At 33.8% G+C, this 25163-nt stretch overlaps 2 protein-coding genes and 1 long non-coding RNA gene across 7 annotated transcripts; 1 reads left to right on the forward strand and 2 right to left on the reverse strand.

The window, feature by feature from the left end:
* The first annotated feature begins 467 nt into the window (after positions 1–467).
* On the forward strand, positions 468–10514 carry LOC146132278 (uncharacterized). The gene is made up of 3 exons (XR_014501697.1): positions 468–609; positions 6837–6979; positions 9552–10514. It is a non-coding gene; the product is annotated as an uncharacterized LOC146132278 (long non-coding RNA).
* Positions 1514–11543, reverse strand: LOC146132279 (flavin-containing monooxygenase 5-like). 5 transcript variants are annotated; one of them, XM_083397910.1, is made up of 12 exons: positions 11456–11543; positions 9292–9463; positions 8552–8635; positions 8262–8377; positions 7636–7778; positions 6866–6951; positions 5348–5474; positions 5029–5217; positions 4599–4749; positions 3355–3458; positions 3165–3263; positions 1514–2106 (listed from the first exon to the last, which is right to left on the reverse strand). In XM_083397910.1, exons 2-12 carry the CDS (start codon positions 9381–9383, stop codon positions 1897–1899), a joined length of 1401 nt encoding a protein of 466 aa, XP_083254036.1. In that variant the 5' UTR covers positions 9384–9463; positions 11456–11543; the 3' UTR covers positions 1514–1896. The 5 variants fall into 5 exon arrangements, 4 of the variants coding, with proteins under 4 accessions (XP_083254036.1, XP_083254037.1, XP_083254035.1 ...); XM_083397911.1 differs by having other exon boundaries at positions 11311–11474; XM_083397909.1 differs by having other exon boundaries at positions 11299–11474.
* Positions 11544–20349: 8806 nt separating this feature from the next.
* Positions 20350–25002, reverse strand: LOC146132280 (uncharacterized). Its single transcript, XM_083396589.1, has 6 exons — positions 24800–25002; positions 24042–24216; positions 23285–23435; positions 23025–23190; positions 22129–22254; positions 20350–21981 (listed from the first exon to the last, which is right to left on the reverse strand). Exons 1-6 carry the CDS (start codon positions 24977–24979, stop codon positions 21691–21693), a joined length of 1089 nt encoding a protein of 362 aa, XP_083252715.1. The 5' UTR covers positions 24980–25002; the 3' UTR covers positions 20350–21690.
* Between the last annotated feature and the right edge of the window lie 161 nt (positions 25003–25163).

The following is a 25163-nucleotide window of genomic DNA, read 5'->3' on the forward strand; positions in this document are numbered from 1 at the left end:
TGACAAGGATGTGACTTGAAGTTGACTTGCTCAAATTATGACTTGACTGAGACTTGACTTGCACAACTGATGACTTGGACTTGACTTGTTATTTATTCAAAAAGTCTTTGAAAGTTATTTTGCCAAAGACTTCACTGGGACTTAATTCATTTTGCAATGACTTGTTTACTACACTGGGTTTAGGCTGTTCACACTAGACATGTTAACGTCTAACGGATAACGTCGTCCAGTTCACACATAACGCGTTGCCAGCGTAAACAGCAATTTTCCTCGATTCTAACCGAAAGCGTTAAAGTTGAAATCTTTCAACTTTTCCGCAACCGCAAGTGTTATTTAAATACGTTTTACGTTAACGCTAGACGCGTCTAGTGTGAACCAGCATTTAGTGTATCGGTTAGTGTTTGATTGAGGGTGAGTAAATCACTCATAATTTAATCTCCGTTTTGTTTTTAAGTGATATATATACATATATATAAATGCAGTCCTTAAATGGAAACTCTTTTTTATTTACGTTCTTGGATGGATGAAATGGAATCAACTGCTAATGTAATTGATGTTCAACATTAAAGAAGTTTCCTTGAGACCCCCAACAAGTTAACTGAACAAACGGTAGTTTGAACTATTTATTAATCTATTTTAAAGTTCAAACATCCAGGGCGATGTACGGAAATATTTATTTTTTCCTGTGCAAACACTGTGTTGTTACCTGCACATAATTTTTAGGACTGCATACCCAAGGTGAAAACTGCCATTAAATGCATACTCCCCCTACCTAGTTGTTTTTTTAACAATCGTTTTATTCTATATTTCCATATAGGTTTCATATATATATATACATAGTTCTTATATGACAAAACTGTTTATTTATATGTATGTATGTATGTATGGATAAAATACTTGTTAATGTAGTTGTTCAACATTAATTAAGTTTTCTTTTAGAGCCACATTTAAATCGTGATTTGTAAGCCGTGAAGTAATTCCTAAAAACAAACATGAAAAAAATACCTGCACTCTCACCTGTAGCTGTAGTTGGTGAGAAGGTCAGGGTCTGTTATGCCAAACTAAACTACAAATATATAAACATAGCAGTCAAACACTTATAGATAAACCCATCTCACCACATGATAAGATAAGCAATGGCAAGCAGGAAAGTACAGAATTAAACAACTTAAAGTTTAAGGCATGTAAAATATCTTAGTTGATTTAACCAATTTCAAAAATAATCCAAAACCAAAGGACAGTTGGGGTTTGATTTAAGCAGACTAATAAACAAATGAAAAAATTCAATACTAAATAGTAATATCAGTTATTCTAGTATAGCTTTCCACAAGTACAACTATAGTTAATGCTTTGTTTTTAATAAAGATCAAAGTGTTTTTTTTTTCAGGTTAGACCTGTCTAGTTTTCAATTAAAACAATAACACCTCCTTTCTTGTTAAATTAACCCTTTTTTTAAATACTCTAACATATTCTTGTCTATTTATAATGTTACTTAAAAACTCATACTGGAAAATGATTTATGCATTTAGTATTTCCCAATCAGCAAAATACAGTTATATACTTAAATTACACATGTTAGACAGTTTATGCATTTTTTAAACAAATAGGATTAATTGAAAAATTCACAGAAATGTTCTATCAGATAATCCACAAACCAGGACTTATACAATTCCATAACAGAAGAACAATAAAAGATTCACAAAAAATACATAATCTTAATAAAATGTTCTGTTGTACAGTAAAATATGAATTAGTTTATAATTAGGCAGACATATAAACATAACTCAGTTAAATAATTTGTAAGCAGTTGAATGTTATTCAAGCAGAAGACTAAACATTATGATAAGTCATTAATTCAATTTATGACATGTCACATTTTAATGTTTTAATTGGAAGTTACATCGCATAATACAACAGAAATGCAACCACCATAACTAAAATTATTTGTTTTATGTAGCTAGAGTCTTTGATTCTAATAACAGTTGGCCTTGTTTTTAAAGGGTAGGTAATCCTTTCATTTTGACTCATTATCATCTCCCTTGCTTTTGACCACTTTCCTGGACCTTTTAACCTAAACTGGTATGGTGTGCAACCCCCGAACAACAACTAAAAATAAAAGTTTACCTTTTTTTAATCTGATTGAAGTCTTAACAATAAATGAAGGCAATGTAGCTAGGGATGTTCAAAGTAGAATACCAAGGTATTCTAGAATAATAGGTTTTGAATCTAGAATAACGAATCCAGAATAGCGAATCCTAGTATATTTTTATTAAATTATTTAACCTCGATTTTGTTTGGGGAAGGGATTAATGTTAATCTACCCCACAGGGCTCACAATCACAGCAATAAATCACCCAAACAATTTTCTAACATGTGTACATTATAATAAAAAAAATCTCCCATATGTTTAACATTCTTTACAACTGTCATTTCAGTTGTGTAAACTGTAATATGTCAACTGTCCAGGTTGTTGCCAAAACTTATATTTTTGCCAATAGTGAGTACAATGAAACACTGCACACATAAGTCTTAAGCAATTCGATACAGTTTTTTCAAGCATTGTCTTAGTGCTTATTGTTTTACCAACAAAGTTGCTATTGACATAACGAATTCTTGACAATTAAGCTGTGCATAATTGCATAACCTGGCTGAATATTGGCCTAAAGTTGACCTTAAGTAACCCTATAGCGCATTTTGTGGACGGCCAGCACGTTTTACAACGTAATATTACTTTTGCAACTTAACGCATTTAGGGAAATTGCAAACAACGCACCTGGCATTACATGTTAGGCGCTCGGCCAATAACGCTTGATTGACACTCAATTATTAGACGAACGTTTATCGCGAGACGCGGTAATTTGTCGCCTGAAAAAACACTACCAGGTTACATTAAAGCAAGCACTAATAAATTGGTCGCCGCAGCGACAGGCCAACTTACCACATGCGTTTGTGCAATTAGGCAATCGGCGGTAAAACATTAAATTATATCGGTTCCAATTACCCGAAATAAACGGCAGAATTGGATTCGAATCCCATTTGGATTCGAATCCAGGGATTCGATATTCTACTTTGAACATCCCTAAATGTAGCGCAAACACAAAAATAAATGTAATAGGGCTAAAGCTATACAACTTGTGTATATAAATTTTATTATTAAAAATTACCATGTATGCCAATCTCGGATCACTCAACATTATAGAGGAAATGTTAGGCCTAACACCAAATTGTTCAGCTATTTCATCCATGTATGGCATATAATCAACCTGATTGCAGAAAAATACATCTGTTATTTTGTTGTAAAACCATTGTTTTTCATGAAAACAATCTTAAACAAAAAACAAGTTTAGTTTAAACCTGTATAGTGTGTCTGGGAGAATCATAGTAACGCTGTTGCATGGCTTCCTTCTTCATTTGAATGTCCTTTTCCATTTCTATTTCTGTAGGAAGCTTGGAAGTTCCTTAGTTTTTTGCAAAAGTAGTTTTTAAACATTTAAAAGTTATTACTGTTTACTATGTTTTTGAACCATATTGAATAAAGAATATGTTTAATATGTTTTTAAACCATAATTAACAAATATATATTCTTTGTATTTTTGAGTCTAATGGCTGTGGCTGATACAACTCCTAAAGTAAAATATTTAATAATTAGTATGTGTATGAACTAGAGATAGACCTATATATCGGTTTACCGATAATATCGGCCGATATATCGGTATCGGTAAATGCAGGCCGATACTTTTTCCGATATTTTAGTACAAAAATATGATAACTTTTCCTGTACAACAAACAACTTGTCAATTTTTTCATGAAAAACATTTTGGTTTTAGCATCACACCAAGTTAATATGCAAAATAATAGTTTAATAATTAATAAAGGTGTATAAACCAAAACATAATCAGGATTTAATTTTCAATTTATTCAAGTTTTGAACATTTCCCAGGTATATAAAAAAATCGGTATCGGATATCGGTTGAAAAATTGTAAAAAATCGGGTATCGGTATCGGTCCGAAAAATGAATATCGGTTGATGTCTAGTATGAACTGTAAAGTTATCCATTCAAAAATAATATTGACCTGCACTCACATATTCTTTATTCATAAAATATAGACAGGTAGTCAATTCCTAAAAGTAATGCAAGATTTTGGAGCATAATGGTTGGAGGTTGTAGTAAGACGTAATAAGAATATCAAAGCCCATACAGAAGTAGGTATCATGGTTGAAAATGAATAAAGAGTTATTCGAAACGTCCAAAATGATACCTACTTCTGTATGGGCTTTGATATTCTTATTACGTCTTAATGCAAGATTAAAGAACTGAATTTAACATCCCCTACCTAATACCACCTAACATACTTGTTAGTATGCCCTTTATGTTACCAGTTAGCACAGTTTTTACAGAATTGAAATGGTGGTGGACTGCAAATTTTTAACAATAAAGTGGTTGGTATGCCTGCATACAGACTTGAGTGCATGCGCATGTCTAACCATTTGAAAATGTAATGAGGTGCTTTTAATACAGCAAATTTACTATTTATCAGTATACATCGTTTTTAAAAACAGGCCAAACATGTTTAAATTTTTTAGGAACAGAGTATACCTTTGAACACCTTTGTAATCCATCTACACTGCAACTCTGATATTGGAAATATTGCTCCAATGGGCTGAATGCCCCCAATTACTGCAAGAGTACCTTTCCTGACACTAGGTGGAAAGATATACTTGTATAGCTTCACATTGTTGGTTTCTTTCTAAACACATATTGCAATATTTATCAAAAAATGTCTTTATCAAAAAATACTTGAATGTTAACAATTTTGAATCAAACCAGTAGAATATGCCTTGCCTTAAGAGGTTGGTACACCATCTGATACTATGATACACAAATACTGTTTATTTCTGATAGTTTAATTCACTGTTTTGATGACTGAAGCAAATAAACCATTAGTTTAAAATAATTAAAGGTAGTGTCATTCTCATTGTAAACAGCCTTTGAATGTTTAATGTTATCAAATTATGACTTATCATACCCCTAACAAAGAAGGGTCCAAAAATGGAAAAGAAAAGCTGTAACCAGTTGCAAAGATAACAACATCAATTGGCTGAAATTCTCCATCCTCAAAAACAACACCATCTTCAGTAAAGCGTTTTACATCTCCTTTTATCCTCAGCATTCCACTTAGGACACGATTTGGCAAGTCATCATTTACAGTTGGATGCTTAACACAGTAGTGTTAAAAAGATCAAACGAACTATGTCATATTAAAATGCAATGCTGTTATTTCAGTTTTTAGCTTGCTACTAATTTGATTTAGTAATCTTTGATTTAGTGAGTTTTAGTAATATTACCGCTGAGAGTGGATGGTGCTTCGGTCGAAGCCCATAGACTTCATGATCAATTTTCTTGTTCAACATTCCTTCCACAAATGAGTTTGTAACACTATATGGCAAAATTCCTAAAAGCACTGTATTAAACCTGAAAGAAAAGTTTTAATTGTTATTTTTATCATAACAATGTTAGTCAAAAATATCAGTTTAACACTGAAATGAAAAAGACATACAGCAGTACTAAAGTTTAGTTGCAGCATGGTTTCCAATATTTTTTTCGATAGCCACCAATATTTAGGTTGATACACAAAGTATTTAAGTGCCTTTACCGGTGAATTTTTTTGTAACTATGAAAACACAAAATCACTTTTACTTTGGTATTGTTTAAATACATATTATAAAGCTTTCAGGGCATGCCAAATGATTCGGCAGTGTTTGTGTCGCAAATATATTCCAAAATAGCGGGAACAGTATTGTGCTCGTGACAATTCGTTGTTTTGAGCAAGGCTAAGGTTTTTTTACAAAAATTAACTTATGGAATTAGGTTAAATGGCGCCTCCCAGATGAGTTAATTAGATGTCAGACCATTTGTAAGGTACATGTCAGATCACAGCAGGACTGCAGAGTTGGACTCCGGACACAAGTACACTACTCGAGTCCGGTATGTGCTGTGTTTAACCGACTCCGCAGCCTTGGTTGCCAGTGCAAAGTCAAACATAGAAAAATGTTCGGCATGTGAGTTGTTGATATTTTAAAATTATTCACAAACTTGTACACTGTATATAAAAGGTTGCCGAACCCTCTTATAAAGTTTGCCTTTCATATGTCATTGCACCCTTATTATTAACTGTTCAAGCTTGTGTACATGTATTATTTTTATTTATGATTTGAATTTGTTTAAATGCGAAAAGAATCGGTAAATTTAGCTACATCTTAACAGCAACTTTGTAAAACCATATTTGCTCAGATCATTTTACGGCCATTTGTTTTGTAAATCCAAACACAATAATTTGTTGTTGTTTTTAAATTGGGTTCAAATTTTATCTGTACTACAGGAATCCATGGTATTTTTATTAGGAGCAACTCTTACATGTTTGGCAACCTTTAACAATACCATAATAAATATATAAGCATTTCAAAATAAAAAAATCTGTTGTGTTACAGTAAGCTTAATAATCAACTTTTGCTGAAACCGTTTTGAAAATAAGGTATCTCCCGCTGAAAATAAGATGTAAAACAGAATGATCCTTGCTTTCGTATCAGATGATCTAACTAAGACATAAAACATAAAATCATTTCTTAAAATTTTTCAGAAAAAAGACTCACCGCAATGTCCCACTTGCAGAATTTACATGTTGTAAAATGCCTTTTACCAACGATTTTCGTGAAGTCGGACATTGCAATCAGTCTTTTTTCTGTGCAATTTTAAGATATTATTTTATGTTTTATACCTGTTTTATAAACAGTCTTAACTTAATAATAAACTTTGTTACAATTATATAACTTTTAGGTTAGGTGGTTTGCCACATGGCACTTTACCTTGTCAACAAATCTATGTCACCTGGCCTGCCATTTTCACCAACTCTGTTCATCAGCCATGTACCTCTTCTTGTGCTAAGAAAAACCTGATAGGAAGACACAGAAGGTTTTATGGTAAGAATTTTAGCTAGTAGATTGATAAGGGTAAAGTTAACAACTTTGTATTTGTGTAATGTTGCACTTGAACAGAAAACAGTATGTAAAATGCCCTAAATATCAACCAAGTAGTACTCAAAGAGGCCCATTTGCAGTTTGGACTCATTTTAAATTTAGTATACTAAACATTGGCTACTGAATGTATTACAATTAAATATCCTTTTTGGGGGGTCCAAAACTTTTTACCTGTGCAATTACATGAAAAAAGGTTGCAGGTTACCAAAAATATGTTAACTTGCGCAACAAAATAATGCTTAGCGGCAATACTGGTCTACACTAAGGATGAGCATAGAAATCTATATAGTTTGAACATACGATTTAGTTTATTTTCTGGCAAATCCTGTATATATAATACACAAATAGTGTTCAAGATTTACAGGTTATGCATGTTTTTTGTGGACAATTATTCTAAGTAAGTCACAAAAAAATCACTTAATAAAGTGGGTTGCAATATAAGTTATAAAATGTGAAGTTACAGGTTTGTGTCATCATTTTAAGACTGGTTTAACAAAAGTCTTATATGTGCTAATGTGAGTAACCTGAATTTACAGTAAAATTATATAGCATTGTTGTGATAAAGAACGTAGGTTAGCAGTGTAAAAATTTTAACCAACTTGTTTTCCGACTCTGCTGAGTTCCACAGATATATCAACTCCGGAGTTTCCTATTCCAACAACTAAAATATTCTTGTCCTCATATCCTTTAGTATGACGATAAGAATGGCTGTGCAGATACTTTCCCTTAAAGTTTTCAATACCTTAAAAGTTAAGAATGATATTAATAATATCTATATAGAGGTTTTGTATTTTTTGAGAAAGTTTACTTTGACAAACATTTTTGTTGTTATAGACCAAAATAATTTAGAATATAGCACAACAAAAGTTTTATCATTGGCTGACACATAGATTTGTTTTCAAATAGGACACTTGTTAGGCTAAGGTTGAACTATATTTATTGTTGGCAATCCAGCATACTATAAAGCTGGGACCAAGGCATATTACTTTTTAATAACTAGCTAGTTGTTCACTACCTTGTTTAATTCCTAAATGATGTTTTGCTAATAAAGTTTGGCCATCAAACCAATAAAAACAAATTATTATTTTACAAAAACTGACTTATTTGGTTTGTTCTAAATTGCATTTTTACACAACACAAACCCTAAAGGTATGGTGATTACAAAATCCAAAAGAATTTTCACCCTCATTTCTAGGCCTTTTTTTAAATAAGTTTGTGTTAATACCTGAAAAGGATTTCAATGGAAAATTTGGTTTTGCATGGTGTCCCACAGCAACTAATACACCATCAAATATTTCAGTTTTCTTTTCGGAAGTTTGCAAATTAATTGATTTGACCTTCCTGTAGTAAATATAATGCCATTTATTATTTAATTGAAGTTCATTACAAAAAAATAACTGTTTTACTATTTTTTATTCACTCTATGTAATACATAAGATTTAAAAAAAATCAATTCTATTAAAAGTAAATCAAAATCTTGTTATTATCTTATATAACTATTTAAAAGTTGTTTACCAACGACCAGTTTCTTCATAGTCATCCGCAAACTGACAAGACTCAACTTCAGTGTTTAACGTAACATACTTGTCCAATTTAAATCTATAACAAAAAGGTATATTAATACTGCTGAGGGTCCAACTCTAATGATAAATGACACTCGTTACTACTTGGTTAGCATTGACCACATTTTAACAAATAGGTAAAGAAATGGTATTTAATTATTTATTGCAATTTATATAATATGGTATGTTTTTTTAGAATTGCAAGTAACCAATAATGTTAAATTGTTATGATGACTAGGCAAATTTGTTTTCAGTGTTTAACTAGTACACAGTAGCATATTGAGATGTTCAAATCTTACCCCTTTTATGATATAAAAACTATTTAGATTTGATCGATTAGTTTACTTACATGCAAAAAGGTAAACTGTTTAAATGTAATTTTCTTCAGGTTATTACTGATAATTTTCTTTAGCATTGAAAGGTGTAATAACCTTTTGTTATTGACCTATTTTTGATAATTTACATTTTAAACTGCATTGGATCGGAAATCATGACTAAAATAGCTATATTAATTTGGTATCAGATTGCCACCTGTCCACCCTAGTGTCAGACAGGTACTTCACATGACAATAGGTATCTACTCGATCCAATAATTTTTTACATCACTGGTACCATATTATGTACTTATTTAGTTTCAGCTAAAGGCAATCATTTATACTTGTTACTGTGAAAAAAAAAAAAAAATTACTTAACTGTTCGCAATATAATCGAAAGTATTCCATTATTTTGGTGTGGTGCATAAAGTTTGGGAACTCCTTGGGAATGGGAAAATCTGAAAAGCACATTATTTCCTTGCTTGTGTTGATGATTGTGGACTTGTAGACACCAGCACCCGTTTTCTCATTTTCTTCATAACGCCACAAACCTTAAATGACAAAACAATATGTGTTACATGTATCAAATACATGTTTGACTAATCTGTATTTTCAAATGATTCATTTTTATTTTTTCAGATACATGGGATTGATAGTAACATCTGAAAACAACTATAATGTCCATTATGTCATACCGCCAATGTCATGACTTCTTTCATAACACACTGGTTCAATGTCTTCATCCAAGCAACATTTAATAGCGGTAAGGCCACTGGCCCCTGCTCCTATAATGAGAACTCTTTTTCTCATGTTTTAAAAATTATGACATATCCAGCCTTTAAGTTAATAACATTTTAGCTCTTACTGTTTCATAATATGTGATATTATATTTGTTATAAATTTCAAAAATTCCAAACTAAAACTTAAATACAGTATAAGCTTAGCTATCAAAAACCTTATCCTGCTCGATTTGATATTTGTGAATAGGTATGCATAGCACTTTGTCAATATTTGCATTTTTCTTTTTTTTAAAGTTCTTTAGCCCAGCCTACATGTTCCAGTTTATATTTGTTAACTCTGTTAAAATTTAACAGAGTAAACTGCTGTTTACAACCCCCCTATCAGTTTGTTGCAAACATGGCAATGATTGGTTGATTATCAATGCACGATTTTTGTTACATTTAGAAAGTAAATGCCAAATAAAAAAATAAAAAACAAAATATATACATATCTTGAAAAAACCAACAAACAAATATATACATATCAAGGTCAACTAATAAGATTAAATAATTTTAGATGAGTTGTATATTCTTCATTTTACATCTGTATATTCTTTTAGAAGATGAAATACATAATTTAGAAGTTAATCCAAGATTTTTAAATTGAATAAATATATTTTATTTAAAAGATCTGAAATTAACTGCAAACAATTATAAAATTTTTGCAGTATGGCCATTTTGAACCGCAAATAATACCAGTCTCAACTTGAAACTTAAATAGATTGCACTATTTAAATAGATTGTTTTCGTGTGTTTTGTGCAAACATTACTTGGCCTTGCAGCTGTTGGGTCAATTATGACTTGTTTGTCGACATAACATTAATAAATGTCACTATATTGAGCAATATACTATTTTTTTGTGTTAAATGCATTACGTCCTTCTGTAAACTAATATATCAATATTAAATTAAAACAAGCTAACAGTGATAAACTCTATCCAGTACATTTTTAATACTCCATGATAACTATTATAACATTTCATATTTTTTGTTGTGAATCAAATAAAATATGAGGTAAGAAAAAAAGGCATTTTATATCACATGTTTGAAAACAATTAAATGGGCAGATCTAAAAGTACAACATTCTTTGGGTTGCTGTGTCTCGGGATTTACGAATAGCTTGGTAAAGATTGTGTTGTTAAAAACACTGTTTTCTTTTCTTTTCAATTAAACCCACATTTTCTTAACATATTCAATCATTAATATTGTTTTTAACCTCACTTTATCCTTTACTATTGTTTGTAGGTATTTGCACATTGGATATTTAAGGAGATCACCAGGCCAAAAAAACAACAATGAAATGCTTATTTTAGTTTTAAAGTAGCCCACTATAAAGCAACAAAATTGTCATTTCTGTTGAGTTGGTTGACCATTGTCATTTGATAAATGTTTGTTACAATAGTTAACTGTGCATAAGTTGACTTTTTCCGCGGCCGCAATGCCAGTCAACATATTCCCAATAGTTTATGAAACAAACAATATGGGGAAATTAATGACGTTATTTAGAGGCCCAGAAAAAACCTTCGCATAAAAAGTTCTTGCATGTGTGTGTATGGCTACAATGAAATAATATTTATTGCGATTGAACAAGCGGTAATCAGTACTTACAGGTTTACTTACGATAACTTCAATAATTTCACCTCCCGAAACGCGCGCGATCAAGACCCGCAATTGAACAGTGTAACTGCGGATTTTAACGATTTTTAGTGGTTCTTATACAGCCTAAATCGGCCAGATGTAAGTAATTAGTATTTCGTTGGCATACCTGAAGCATAAGACGACTAGGAAGTTTCGACAAACAAAATTACAACACGCGGCGGGAAGTCTAAATGACAGGAGGAGCGATACCAGAAGCTACACAGCACCAAGAGTTATCACAAAATAAATAAAGCAAATTAAACATGTTTACGAAATAAATTTTAAATAGAGAATTATACCACAATATTAAGAATGGACCATATTTTTTGAATATGAAAAAAAAATTATAAAAAATATTAATATTCGTAATAAAAGACATGATGAAACCATTTCCGCACCGTTTAATTAACAAATTGTTGTAGACTTTGATCGCACCTCTTCAGTGATGCAACTAGTAGGGGGCTTAAGGGTTTAAATCAGGGCTGCGAAGTCGGTTAAAAACAACCCGAGTCCGACTCCGGCCAAAAAAATACACCCGATTCCCGAGTCCGACTCCGGCCAAATGTAAGATTTTGTCGAGTCCCGAGTCCAGCTCCGACTCTACAGCCTGTATTTTACCCATTTACGCAACTAAGCTATTACACTTTTACAACTTATATTTTGCCGCCTTAACAGTTAAAAAAAGTGATACTGCGCATGCGCACGTCGGACTTTGGACTCGAGTAGTTTTACGCGGTCTTAGTCGAGTCCCGAGTCCGACTCCGTCGAGTCCCGAGTCGGAGTCTTACTCCGTAGCCTTGGTTTAAATCGACTTTACCCGATATTAATGTTTATAACCGATCGCGATAATTTTTAAACGTCTGTTGCATCCCGAATTCGAGATGAAACTGAACGAATTTCTATACGGCGCTTTAGTCTAGCCTACCTGGCCAAAGAAAAAAAAATTTTTTTTTTCAATTCCGCTCCGTTTAATTAACAGATTGTTTTGGACCTTGATGGCACCTTTCCACCGTTGCCACACTCGATGCTGGTAGGAGCGATGCAGCCGGACAAGCTGTGCTCAGAATGACCAGAGTTTGACCCAATCATACACACGTCATTTCGTTGTGTCATTGTCGAAATACCAAAAAAATAATTTGTTTTCGCTGAACTTTGCGAATTTAATCGGTAAAATAATCACAATCTTACCTAGTGTTTCCCACCCACTATAGCTCTCTTGGGCGGTATATGCTTTACAAAGAGCCTTGTAAATTTACAAAGTTAGGGTATTACCAATTTACTTGCCGTAGTGTTTTTACGTATGATCAAAATCAAAGTATTCCAGTTTATCTGGAGCTCTAGACTTGGACTATACTAAAAGTAGAAATAACTTTCGTGCGAAACGCAAAAAACTCGGGGTCCTGCGAAGGATTAAGCCGGTCGCTGCTTTAGGCAGAAATTGGTAAAACAAAACAAATCTTTTAGAGGTTCCCGATCAATATACATCACGTGTGACGTTATTAGTCCAGTGTTGTGCGCTGTAGCCGGGTGTTTGTCGTGCATTTTAGATACAAACCACAGTATTTTATACTAGGAAGGCCTACATATTAGATTGGCACTATCATTTTTAAATCATCGGCTATAATACGCGGTATGTAGCAAACTTACCGAGGATGGTAGAACACCTATCAGTGATTAAGATTCCAAAGCTTGATGGTTGAGAATTAGATTAAAACAAGGGTCTCAAACACGCGGCCCGCAAGAACATTTTGTGCGGCCCGTGTCGAAATTTTGGATTTTCAAGTCTTTAAGTGCCACATATCTTTTTTATCAGATTTGAAAGTTAAAATTCACTCTAAAATTGAGGTCCTTGTCCTTGAAAACCGCTGCCAGTAATGTAGCCAGAACAAATAACCATAGCCTAAAATCGGCCTACATTGTTTATATTTTATTGTGTTCTTATTATGGGTTCTCAATGGTTGAAATTTTATTGTGAATTGCGGCCCTTGGGCATTTTACACGTCCACATTTGGCCCTCAGAGCAATTTGAGTTTGAGACCCTTGGATCAAAATAAGGCCGTGCGCCCTCGCACACACAACCATGCCGTTTAGGTTATATTAATTTTGTATTGCAGTGTTTTAATTAAAAGGAATTTTTATTTTGTTACAATCACACACATAACTGCGATTGACACCATGTCAGTCAATTGAATGCTGCTTCCACACAGGCCTTACCGTTCAAGGTGGTATTCGTTTTCGGGAAGAATTTACATAACAAATTTCAGACACGATCAGCAACACACAGTCAAGAGTAGACGCTTTTGCTGTTTTACAACGATGTCTGCATGTTTTGTGGTGACTGCGAAAAGCAAAAACACTCCACAGGTTATGAAATTTCTATTTACCCAATATGTTGCGCCACGTAGTGCAAGGTTAGGACATAAGTGAAAATGCAATGCCAGGTGAAAAGATTTTTGCTCTAGGTCGAAAATCTTATCATTACTTTTTGGTGACCGGTTATTTGGCACATTCGTTTTTTATAATTCTGATATAAAACCCGGAGACTAGAAGACATACACTGACATATTACAAGGTACGCTCATATTTCGTTCAGGTCAAAGCGATGATTCACACTGGACGTGGACGCGTTACACGATTTTACGTTAGGCGACAAGCGGCAGATCACTCACACACGACGACCCGCTTGTGGGACGGCACGATTTTCTCGATTGAAGCGACAAGCGTCAGAGTTAATTAGATTTAAATGTGCGTTATCAGAAATAGGGTTTGTTTGATTGTATAAATCACTTACTTCCTTGGATTGTATAAATTACTTACATCACTAAAATCATCTACCTTCTTCGGTAAATAATATTGTGAACGAGTGTCATGAGAACTATCAATTATTTGCTGTTCCAGAAACAACAAAACATATATGTCAAATTGATTCATTTTATATGTACACCATTACAACGTAAACAATTTAGAATTGTGAATTATATAAAAGAGATACAATTCTATGATACGAAAAATCAATTATTCTTGGTAGGGGAAATAAGGGTAAAGCGGACACCCTCTTTTAAAAAAAATGAATGTTTTTCGTATTCTGGCAAAGTGGCATCGGAGCACTAATAGTGCTCTATGCTCTATGGTGGGCTTGGTGGCATACCAATGCCTATTTAAACGTGATTATTTGTGTGAAAAGGATAACTGTTAAAATCTTATTGCCTGTCATGTAAGGCCAAAGTGGACCAGCGTCTAGTTAAAAGGCTATTTGGTCAAAAAGTATAAACTACAGTATATATAGCTACACCAAGAGAACCGTTAAACACCAACTTTTATTGGTATACAAAATAACGGTACAGTTAATATGACCCCCTTTGACTATATGCAATATTTTTTATTTAAGCATAGTATTTACTCCACACACTGAAAAAAAAGTTTAATCTTTTTTGTTAGCTTTTGTCATTATATTAACTGCCGTGACGAACCCACAACATACAATGCTAGCAAACCGTTTCGAGCAGCAACTGACGAAGTGTTAACGCAATACTCAAAAAACATTCCAAGAGCAAAATCTGTTTTAAAAGTAGTAAAATTACATAAATATATAGCAAACGTAATATTAACTACATCATTTGTGACGTAACAGTGCATGGCAATTGAAGGTGTGGCATGCCTGCGATCGGCTGTTGTAATACTGCTCATAAATGCTAAAAAACAAATTATTAGGAGTAAAATGTTTACAAATATAGGTGGGGGCCATGGCCCCTGAGCCCCCCTAGCTACGCCTATGACAAGAAGTGCAAGGCATGTCTTTTATCCAAAACACTTAAGGCAAGTCACATGAAAATAGTGACTTCAGTCAAGTCAATGACTTAATTCAATCCAACACTGTAGGCCTATAACGAGATATCTTGGTGAAAAATGGACATTATTTTTATAAACAAACAATGTCCCTATAGGTCCGACCATCGCTTTTGCTAAGTTATAACGGTGTTCCACTACAACACTGTCCGTACGATTCTTGAAAGGTTTTATTTTAAATGTGCATTTCGACGACCTATTTTAGACACAATACGGAACTTTAGGCCTACCTTTTGATTATATGCTAAATTTCCCAAAGTATTTTTTTTAAATTATCGGTTATAAAGCGAGATATGAGCACACTGACGCGGTAATGGGTCAACAAAATATGAAATGGTTATTAACGGGGACTAACTTAATGGCCACCCGAGAATGATTTGGCACCGGGGTTATACATATTTGTTTTACATATCACACCAATCGGTTTATTGCCGCTTTCACACAGACAGTTTCCATATTAGGCTTTACTGATATTGTGCGAAAACATTTTTCATTTCACTCACAATCAGCGGCTAAAAGCATAGGGACGACCAGCCGCCAGTGCCATTGCTGTTTTACTATCATAAGCTATCCGGTCATTGCGATATACCATAAAAACACATAATATGAAATTTATTTTACCGAACGTGTTGCTCCACGTATAGTACAACAATGAGAGAATGAAAACGTTTAAAAAAATTGAAATGTTTACCACTTTACACACTATTTAGCACTCTAGCGAGTAAGCTATCCGTAATATTTCTTTTAAGAAACGTGGTTAATTTCTTTTTTTTAAATCATTGGCAATAACACACGGATTAAGCAAATGACACAGGATATAATAGGTAATATAGTTATGAAGAGGCCAACAGCTTGATGGAATCTTACATTTTGTTTAACCCTATATACTTTTTAGAATGACGTGGCCCGGGGAATAGGCATTTGTTATGGACACATCTCCTTAGTCAATACGTAAAGGTCCTAATATTGTTGCTGCTTTCACAAGGGCCGCATCCTACTTTAATTGTGGGAAAGTATTTAGGCCTACTCGGCCCATTTTATACACAATAGGCTACGGAACATTACTTTCGGTTACATGTTAAATTACACATTCATTTACTTTTACACGGAAATGGTACACCATAGTATGCGATGGTGATCAACAGCTTTGTGGAATCATACATTTTTAAGCACGAAAAATCGGATAATTGCACGAATGCACGTAATATATCGTGCTTATTGCAAAGAGCTGCATATTATTGTTACAAGTAAATACCCCATTTAACTAGGGCAACGACGGGTATTTCGTCCAGTAATCAATGAAATGGCGATAAAAGCACAAGAAAACAAATTATAACAGAAAAGCTTTCATGCAGCTATTGCCATATACTTCCTCTTTTTAAAGCCGAATATTGCTCGGAAGTTTGCGCAAAAAATAACATCACTAATAAGCGTACTTTCGGCATACTTACATTGATAAATGACTCGCCCATAGACCACGGTTCATCTTTGCGCACTCCGAAGAGTAGGCTATAATTGCTTTTAAATTTAACCACACGTTTTCCCAGTATAAAATGTTACAGGACACAAATAAAACAGGTGGTATATTTCGGTAGACTTTTTGCAGAAAAAACATTGGTTCGATTCTATTTTACCAAAAAATAAAGGGAATCATTTGTTACAATTGCGCCCAAGTTGAACTTAATCTGACAGCTTATTATAGTTTGTTTTCGATTGTTAAATTGTTCGTAAACCGTTTTGGTGGAGTTGTACTGAATAATACTGTTAATGTTTCCCGTTCTTCTGGGAGATTGATATTAATTTTGTAAATTTGACAAAATCTGTGTTGTTTGATGGAAAGTTAAATATATTTGCAAATACGCCAGGTCCTGGTGAAAAAATATATTAGATTCTTTAAGTGATGGCATAAAAAACCTTTAAATAGTATTTTACAGGAAGTCGTACCGGAACAGTTTTTTGTAAGAGTTTTAAGAGCCGAACCGGAACTGAACTGAATAATTTGAAAGAACGAGAACCTTAACCGAACCCGAACCTGTAGTGTAAATAAAAGCGGTTCACTCCAGAATGACGATACAACTTGTACTTTACCGAGTCAAGTTAGGCATGTTCAAAAAATTTTTATGATAAAAATATGAATATTGTTGATAAAATAAACGTTGATTTTATTTTTATTTTTGAGATATTTCAATGACAAACATTAAATGGGCGACAAAAGTGTCAGCACAAAAACAGTCATTTGGTAAAGTCCAACATCAGCATGGTGGGTTTAGCTAAATGCTGCGCTTAAGAGTAAGCCTTACTTTTTTCTCTTTCGCCACACAAAGGCTAGTACTGGTAACAATTATTTTTAAGTGCTTCTTTGGAACATCGTAACAGTTTCACTATAATTAATTTGCTCATGTATACACCAGAATTTCTCTCGCGTAGCCCAGTTAGAGAACCCCTGCAATATCCGTAGGCTAATTCGCGCAAGGCGCCAATTTTTGAAGTAGGGGAGATGTGGAACCAGTGGTTTGTTTTTGCATCTACATGAATCATTTGCCTCGTGAAATGCGATTTAGAAGTCTTAAGATGAACTTTAATCGTTTAACATACCACAGCATTTAACATAAAATGTCAGAACAGAAATGTTTTTATTTTGCATTTAAAAAATGCTACTAAAGTGAACCATTTAGTCCCCAAATGGGAACATTGATTTAATAACATCTTGTTGAAGAAGAACTCAAACACCGTCCATTACAATTGCAATTTTCATGTGCAATAATTGCTGATTTATACTTATGCAGGGTTTTGAAGTTTAAATCGCATTTCCGTATTATGACCCTTAAGAAGCAATTTTGACGTCATGACTATCGTCTGTTTGTCTATTAATACGTGAAGCCTACCACCAATTTAATGTTTAGATATGCCATAGGAAAATTGCTCTCTGTGATTTGTTTATTCGGTAGGCGAACTATACTGCTGATTCGCTGGTCCCCACCGGGATGTGAACCACTGAACCCATGGCGGTTAGTTGCATTTGGCATGGCCTGAGTGAAACTTAGACTAGCTTTTCAGGTGTACTATTTTTGCCATCAGCTAACTAAAATGCAATAAGAATTTTTCCTATTAAACCACAATATATAACCAGTGATGGGATTCAATTTTTTTTTCAGCCGGTTCTATCGCAAAAGTCATATATTTCAGCCGGTTCTGTTACAAAAAGTCATATTTTGCGGGAAATAATTAAAGTAGTTTGAAAAACAGGATGCAACCCCAGGTTCCAGCAAATGTTGCGAGCTGCCAAAACCGGCTGAAACCCATTACTGCTAACAGCCACACTAAAAAGCAGCAGTCGTCTCGTGATTTGTACTTATGACGCAACAATTAAATTTTCATACAAACAATCACAAAAGGAAAATTACTACAATTATAAAAATTAACACAATGTATGACTGTTACATGCGACAATGACCCTCAGCTTGGTTTGAAAAAGTAAGTCCCTTGAAAATTGTATTGCACAAAAAAAATTCTTCTTCAGGTGCGTCGTGTTGATTTTTTGTTAGGTGCTTTGCGGTCCCAGAAAATTGTCTCTCGGGCCCCAGTTTGAGAACCACTGCTTTAGTGCTAAATACAAATTCTATTAGATGTGAAAAAATACTTTCTTGCCTCGAAATTTGTTTTATTGTCTCAAATCTTACACAATCGTAGAGGCGTTGTATCTCGATACCACAGCCAAAATTAAACATATCTATTTTAAATGGATAGGGGAGAAAACCTCCGAGTCAATGGTCCCAATGATCCACTGGTCCCACATCTCCCCTACTGTAATAGCGCGAAAAATGCTACGATGTAGGAAAACTATGACGATGCAACGACGCTCATCCACCTAGTTTAGGGGTGTTTTTTTGTGCGTTTTTCGAGAATCTGATTTATGTTTCTTTGGCATCCAAATTTGATGTGGTGTAATCGTTTTAGCCAAAGGCGTCGTGGGTCTTATCGTACTCTCGAAAATGAAAGTTTTGGCAACTTCAACGATAAAGCCATGTTGTTGTTTTTTTGCCATCTCTATAAAATAGTTTTTTTTTTAAAGTAACTCCCCAACCTAACTTTAGTAAAACAAACTGTGTGGCATTCTTAACGTCACCGCAAAGTTGTGACGTCATGTTTTGACATACCTTTGTGACGTCACGTTATGACAGAAAAGGCCCTGCCTAAAGAGAAATTCGTGATCCGCGCCAATAGTATCGGTTACTTCGTTTGACTTTTGAGGCCCGTCCACCTAGAGGACGAAAATAACAAAAAAAATAATGAATGTTAAGTTGCCATAAGGCTCAAAAATACCAGCCGCAACGCACCTCACCGAAGGCAACCAACAGCCGATAAAGCGGTTTTCGTAGCCTTAAATGCTGCCAAGCAACAAACTTTCCACTCAGAATGAAGTGTTACCAAGTGTACAAGAGGGTTAGCGGAGAGAACTTCACACCTCCATTAGAAATTAGTAGCCTACTTGCGGTTTACTGCCGACCAGCGAAATCCGGCCGCACCCGGCTTATATGCTGTAGTTAAATTTGATCATATTATTTAAAAGCTATCCATTCGAAACGTTTCAAACCAAGTAATACAATCCAGAATGATTTTAAGATCAATCGATTTGAATTTCATTATATCACTTTAAATGGGAAAAAAACATTGCTCTCATTTACCGTGGCACTTATTGTTAGAAAAAGAAAGCAATGTGTGACACAAAACGGCTATAGTTGCATTATATATTCAATGCAAAACCAAAAAAACATAATTTACTTTGCCCCATGTTACATAGCGTTCTATTATTACGGAAATGTGATGTAAATAAGGTCAAAACCAAACATGTCTATTTTGGAGACAGATAGACATTCGACACAAGTTTATTGGGAACCACATTTTAAGTGTTTTTGTTTTGTTAAGCGAAGTAATAAAACCAATTTCGGTAAAGCGAATTTTAACAGATCTTAAGCTGTAGTTATCGAAGTCTGGTCTTGACATGTTAACTAATATATTATTGACGACGGTGTTGTAGTTATTTAAAAAACATCTGCCTTGCAATAATTGAAATGTTTTTACACTTTGTAAGTAATAAACATAATAAACGTCAACATTCAACAAAGTAATTGTTTATTGGAAAAATCGACTTTAATCTAGAGAGGCAATATACACATACGAAATACGAATAACGAATTAATTAGGCTATATTATATAAAGCCATGACTAACAATTACCAACCGCTCATTTATTGACCGGATGGCACGTCAAACAATGGCTTAATTGTATTGCAATCCGCTGCATCCTTTCGTGGACAATTTTTAGAGGTAGGGAAGTATGAAATGTTTTATAATAGATCTATATAATTGGCGTGAAAAAACAACAGTCAGTAATGACGTACCTAGTAATATCCCAACGGTTTGTTTGAAGTCACAAACGTAGATAAGCTTAACGAGACAAAGAACCAGTTGAGCTGGTTATATTCTTGTAACTACATTGAAAGAAACTAGCTGTTAATGTGGGGTCGAGCCTTAGGCACAACGGGCTGCTTGCCACGTAACGTTGTTTACCGCTATGCAAACAGCTCCACGTTTTAACTGAGCGACGCCCTTGGTAAATGGTAAACGCCAAGGCACCCAACCATACCTTAGCGTCGGAATTTAAAACGCGACAATTAAAAATGGTGAATGAAAACATTTCAAGGCACTCAACTTTAAAATATGTCGAACCGCAATTGATTTCCAAAGTCCAACAACGGATTTTTAATTGTTGCGAAACGACAATGCGAGCATGCATATGAAACTTGTTTAGGGACTGGGAACAATTGAGTAAAATAAATGAAATGTACACAAAACGCAATTAATGAAAAATATATAGTAACTGCATTGTTATTCACCAAAACGTCTAAAAGTTTAGTTTTTATCTGATTTCCAAACTGTAGCAAAAGACAGAATACGACTTAATGTGTTTCGTAAAACAACATATGAAATATAACATTGGGCTTTGAAATAGAAGATCAACATTCATGGTGCATAAAATTCCATTTTACATACCACTGATTTATCCCCGCAACAAAACAACACGATTACCAACAAATATCGTTATAATGTTTTGGAAATTACAATTGTCATGTATACCACATTTTACAGGCACGGTTAATAGTATGGCTTGAGAAGACATATATATACCTAACTATGTCAGTTTGAATAGCCACAGGCAAAAAAGATAGTGTGTGAATGTCATTGATGTATTGTAAATGTGAAGAAAATAGATGGCCATGATAAAAATTGGATGAAGAAAAATAGAAATACACATTGCACTGTGTTTAAAAATTGTAATAAAATTACAAATAAAAGCAAATCAATAAAACCCAAATATATTATCACATTTAAAAATAATAATATTAAGTTAAATAAAAGCCCAAATTTACAAGGATTATAAGTTAAAAAACAATTGCCTAAAAAAGTTTTTCAAATCTTATATAAATATTTATAGGTGTTACTAACCTGTATTACTCTAAGTTTTAGACACATTTGGCAAATAACCATTAGGATTTTTCTGCTGAAAATTCCAAAGGTCTGAACACATATCTCGCACAGTTTTTTCGGTTTTCCAACCAAGTTCATCCCAGGCCCTGGATGGGTCACAATAAAATATGGCAACGTCTCCTGCACGACGGTCCTTGATAACTGTTGGAATTTCTTGTTCAGAAACTTCACGAAAAATATCCACCATTTCCATTACTGATGTTCCCTTTCCAGATCCTAGGTTGTAGGCACGAAACCCACTGTGCATTTTCTCTAGGGCCTTTAAAAAGTATAAAAAAATATAAGTACAGCTTCTAAGGTTACAACAAAATCCTTCCTGAGAAATAAGTAAGTGCAAAGCAGACAACTAGAATAAAGTCTATGGGCCAAACAAGTTAACTTAATAACAATATATTTTTCAACTTACATGAAGAGCTGCAGTATGTCCTTTTGCCACATCAACAACGTGAACATAGTCTCTAACCCCTGTCCCATCCACTGTGGGATAGTTAGAACCAAACACGCTCAACTGCTTTCTACGTCCGACAGCCACCTGTCACCAAATAGCATTCCAGTAACTACAGTCATAGGGGCCGAATGTGGATGTGCAGAGCGTTTTTAAACACTGGATTTCTAGTAGGGCATCAAAACGCCTTGGAATTCGACCAAGTTATAAATAAATGTGCAAAATAATTCTTGTAGCATGTTTTAGTCTACCAAAAGTGTTTAAAACTTTCCTGAATGACCATATAGGCACAAGGCCATAGAACCCCAAAACTATGTTTTTATGATTCATGCAATATTATTTTCAAATTATTCTAACGTTTTGCCCATTTCAATGCAAAGTTTTTAGCATAACGGTGCAAAAAAGAAATGATTGGCTAAGTGATACCAGGCAACGGCTGTTATCTAAGAGTTCACATTTTTTATCTAATTAATAAGCAATTTTGTACTGTTCAGAAAATATCGCCTTGGAATTTGAAAAGTTCGGCGCCTATGACTACAGTGTATATACTTAATGTAAATTTACTTCCTTTTAGCAAAATGATACCTTCATTGCTTTTCACCCAATCAAGCCATCAGGTGACAAAATTTATTTGAAATATTGCATTTAGTGAAAAATAAGTATGCCAACTACCTGTTATATGCTTCGGAAGTAGTACTGGTAGACACACTTTACTTTTGTTATAACGAATTAGACTAAAAAAATATGTCAACCACGTGCATCCCTAGTATAATGTTTATAGGTATCTGTTGATATGTTTTACATAAAAGCAATTTAATTATTTTTAAAAGTGAAATTATGTATATGAAAATGGTCACCTGTGCAATGAATGGCATCAAGTTATTTGGAACACCTTTTGGATCCTCACCAATTTTTCCTGACTCGTGTGCACCGACCGGGTTAAAGTAACGTAATGCCATTACTTTCCACTTATTATCAGCAAGGGCAACATCCCTCAAAATGTTTTCAATAAACAGTTTGGTACTAAAATATGAAATGAAAACAAACAATTGAACAGCCCAATGATTCACATTCTTACAAAATTTAACTAAACAGTTTTACCATTTGAAAATATTACCTGGCATATGGACAAGTGCAATTGCCAAGTGGGCTGTCTTCTGTTAATGGCAATTCTTCAGGGGGTACTTCAGAGTATACTGTTGCTGAGCTACTAAAAATTATGTTCTTAACATTGTGTTCGTTCATGGCTTTGATCAGCTTAAGAGCCTCTGAAAGAAGATATCATTCGGATGTTAACAATCTTCAATATTGTAAACATTGCATTGGGCAGTGGTATAGACGCAGACTTTTGTTTATCCTTAGTGGTGCTAAAGATTTTTCACTAAATACGGTGTCAATAAATGCCTTCTGCAAACTGGGTTTAGTAATATATACTTAACCCTAGGCATAGAATTAGTACTTTCAGTACTTGAAAAAAGTGAAAAGAAACTGCATTTTACATTTAAGGAAATTCCCCTAATGGTTCAAACAGTTTTCGAACAACGGTCTTTGTATAACTGTGAACGTTCATATTAGTCACCAAAACTATTGGCATGTCAGTTATAAAGAATTTTACGGGTAGATTTATCAATATTTAGGGGACTCAGCACCACAAGTTACACTTAGGGTTGTTTAGAGCACCCTAAGCACCTTAAACTTAGTATCAATGGGCAATGGTTCTCAACCTTTTTTGTTCAATAAATATTTGCTACCCAAAACATGCCATACTTTTGGCTTTATTAATCAAGTAGTCATAAAAATCAAAATATATATAGCATTAAACTAAACTAAACAGATAACATTTAATTCATATTAGTGTATATATATAAAGTTACCAGCAACATTGTTTCTGTAATACATTAATGGCAATTCCTTTGATTCACCAACAGCCTTAAATCCACCAAAATGAATAACCGCAGATATGTTATAGCTTTTAAATACTTTGTCCAACACTGCTTTGTCACCATAACTTCCCTTGACAAAATGAAGCTTCTTGGCCTGATTTGGTGTCTTAAAACAAAGTGAAATATTTCTAGTAAAGTCTTTGAATGACCACCTTATTCAGTTGTGAACTACATATATGACTGTGTATGATGACACACAGCGTCACACACATGTAACAGAAGTTGTTCAGGATATTGTATATAATTCTATCTATCCAAATCTAACTGTGCGTTATATACTAAACAACCAGTATAGAATATAGATAGTATTTCACTATTTTCAAATTGTAATAAATGTTGTAGACCAGTGGTTTTCAATATTTTTTTATCAAATCCTTGTTTCAAAAATTTGTTAGATATCTTGCTCACCGCTCGCATATTAAATATACTGAAAAGAATGTTTTTAGTCATTTATAAATCTGTATACATTTTTTCAGGGGTTTATTTTCCTTCATTGGACAACGTGGGATGAATGTTGAAGATTAGTGGAGAGGGTCTTTTTTTTAAAGACAAATCCTGCATACCTATGAAACCAAGTTTTACTCTTGATCAAATTGGTTTACACTGGCAAAACATTTGACTTAAATCAGGTTTTATTCTGCCTAGTATCCATATTTGATCCTATCCTATAATAATACATCTGTACTTACCACAACAGTTTTGATTCTTGATAATGCAGGAGGTATACTATTTTCTAGTGAAGCAGTGTTGGAAAGATTGTCCACCACAATTACAGTTTGGTTTTCTTGTAGGAGTTCTACTGCAGTGTGGCTTCCAATAAAACCAGCACCTCCTGTCACAAGAACAGCAGTCTTGGAAAATCCTGTCATTTTTTATTTAAAGCAAGGCACAAGGCACTACTACATAATATACAAAATAAAAGGTTATTAAATTGTTCAGAAAAAAAAAGCATTAATTGATTTAGGTAACAATAATAGTATTCTGTAGAAATACTCAACTCCACATTTTGAAGGTGGTGCCTCCTAGTTTACATCAGTAAAATTTGAACTTGTT

The sequence above is a fragment of the Ascidiella aspersa genome, chromosome 9, assembly GCF_963924565.1.
Source record: "Ascidiella aspersa chromosome 9, kaAscAspe10.2, whole genome shotgun sequence".
Lineage (NCBI taxonomy): Eukaryota > Metazoa > Chordata > Ascidiacea > Phlebobranchia > Ascidiidae > Ascidiella > Ascidiella aspersa.

Excerpts from the sequence above, each read along its gene's own strand:
- LOC146132279 (XM_083397908.1), bottom strand. The coding sequence starts at position 9,722 with ATGAGAAAAAGAGTTCTCATTATAGGAGCAGGGGCCAGTGGCCTTACC. Across the intron at positions 4,750-5,028 it reads TGGACCCTTCTTTGTTAGGG|AAAGAAACCAACAATGTGAA; the intron begins GTATGATAAGTC and ends ATATGTGTTTAG. Across the intron at positions 3,459-4,598 it reads GATTACAAAGGTGTTCAAAG|GAACTTCCAAGCTTCCTACA; the intron begins GTATACTCTGTT and ends CAAAAAACTAAG.
- LOC146132280 (XM_083396589.1), bottom strand. The coding sequence starts at position 24,979 with ATGACAGGATTTTCCAAGACTGCTGTTCTTGTGACAGGAGGTGCTGGT. Across the intron at positions 23,191-23,284 it reads TGCACTTGTCCATATGCCAG|TACCAAACTGTTTATTGAAA; the intron begins GTAATATTTTCA and ends TTCATATTTTAG. Across the intron at positions 22,255-23,024 it reads TGATGCCATTCATTGCACAG|GTGGCTGTCGGACGTAGAAA; the intron begins GTGACCATTTTC and ends ATTTGGTGACAG.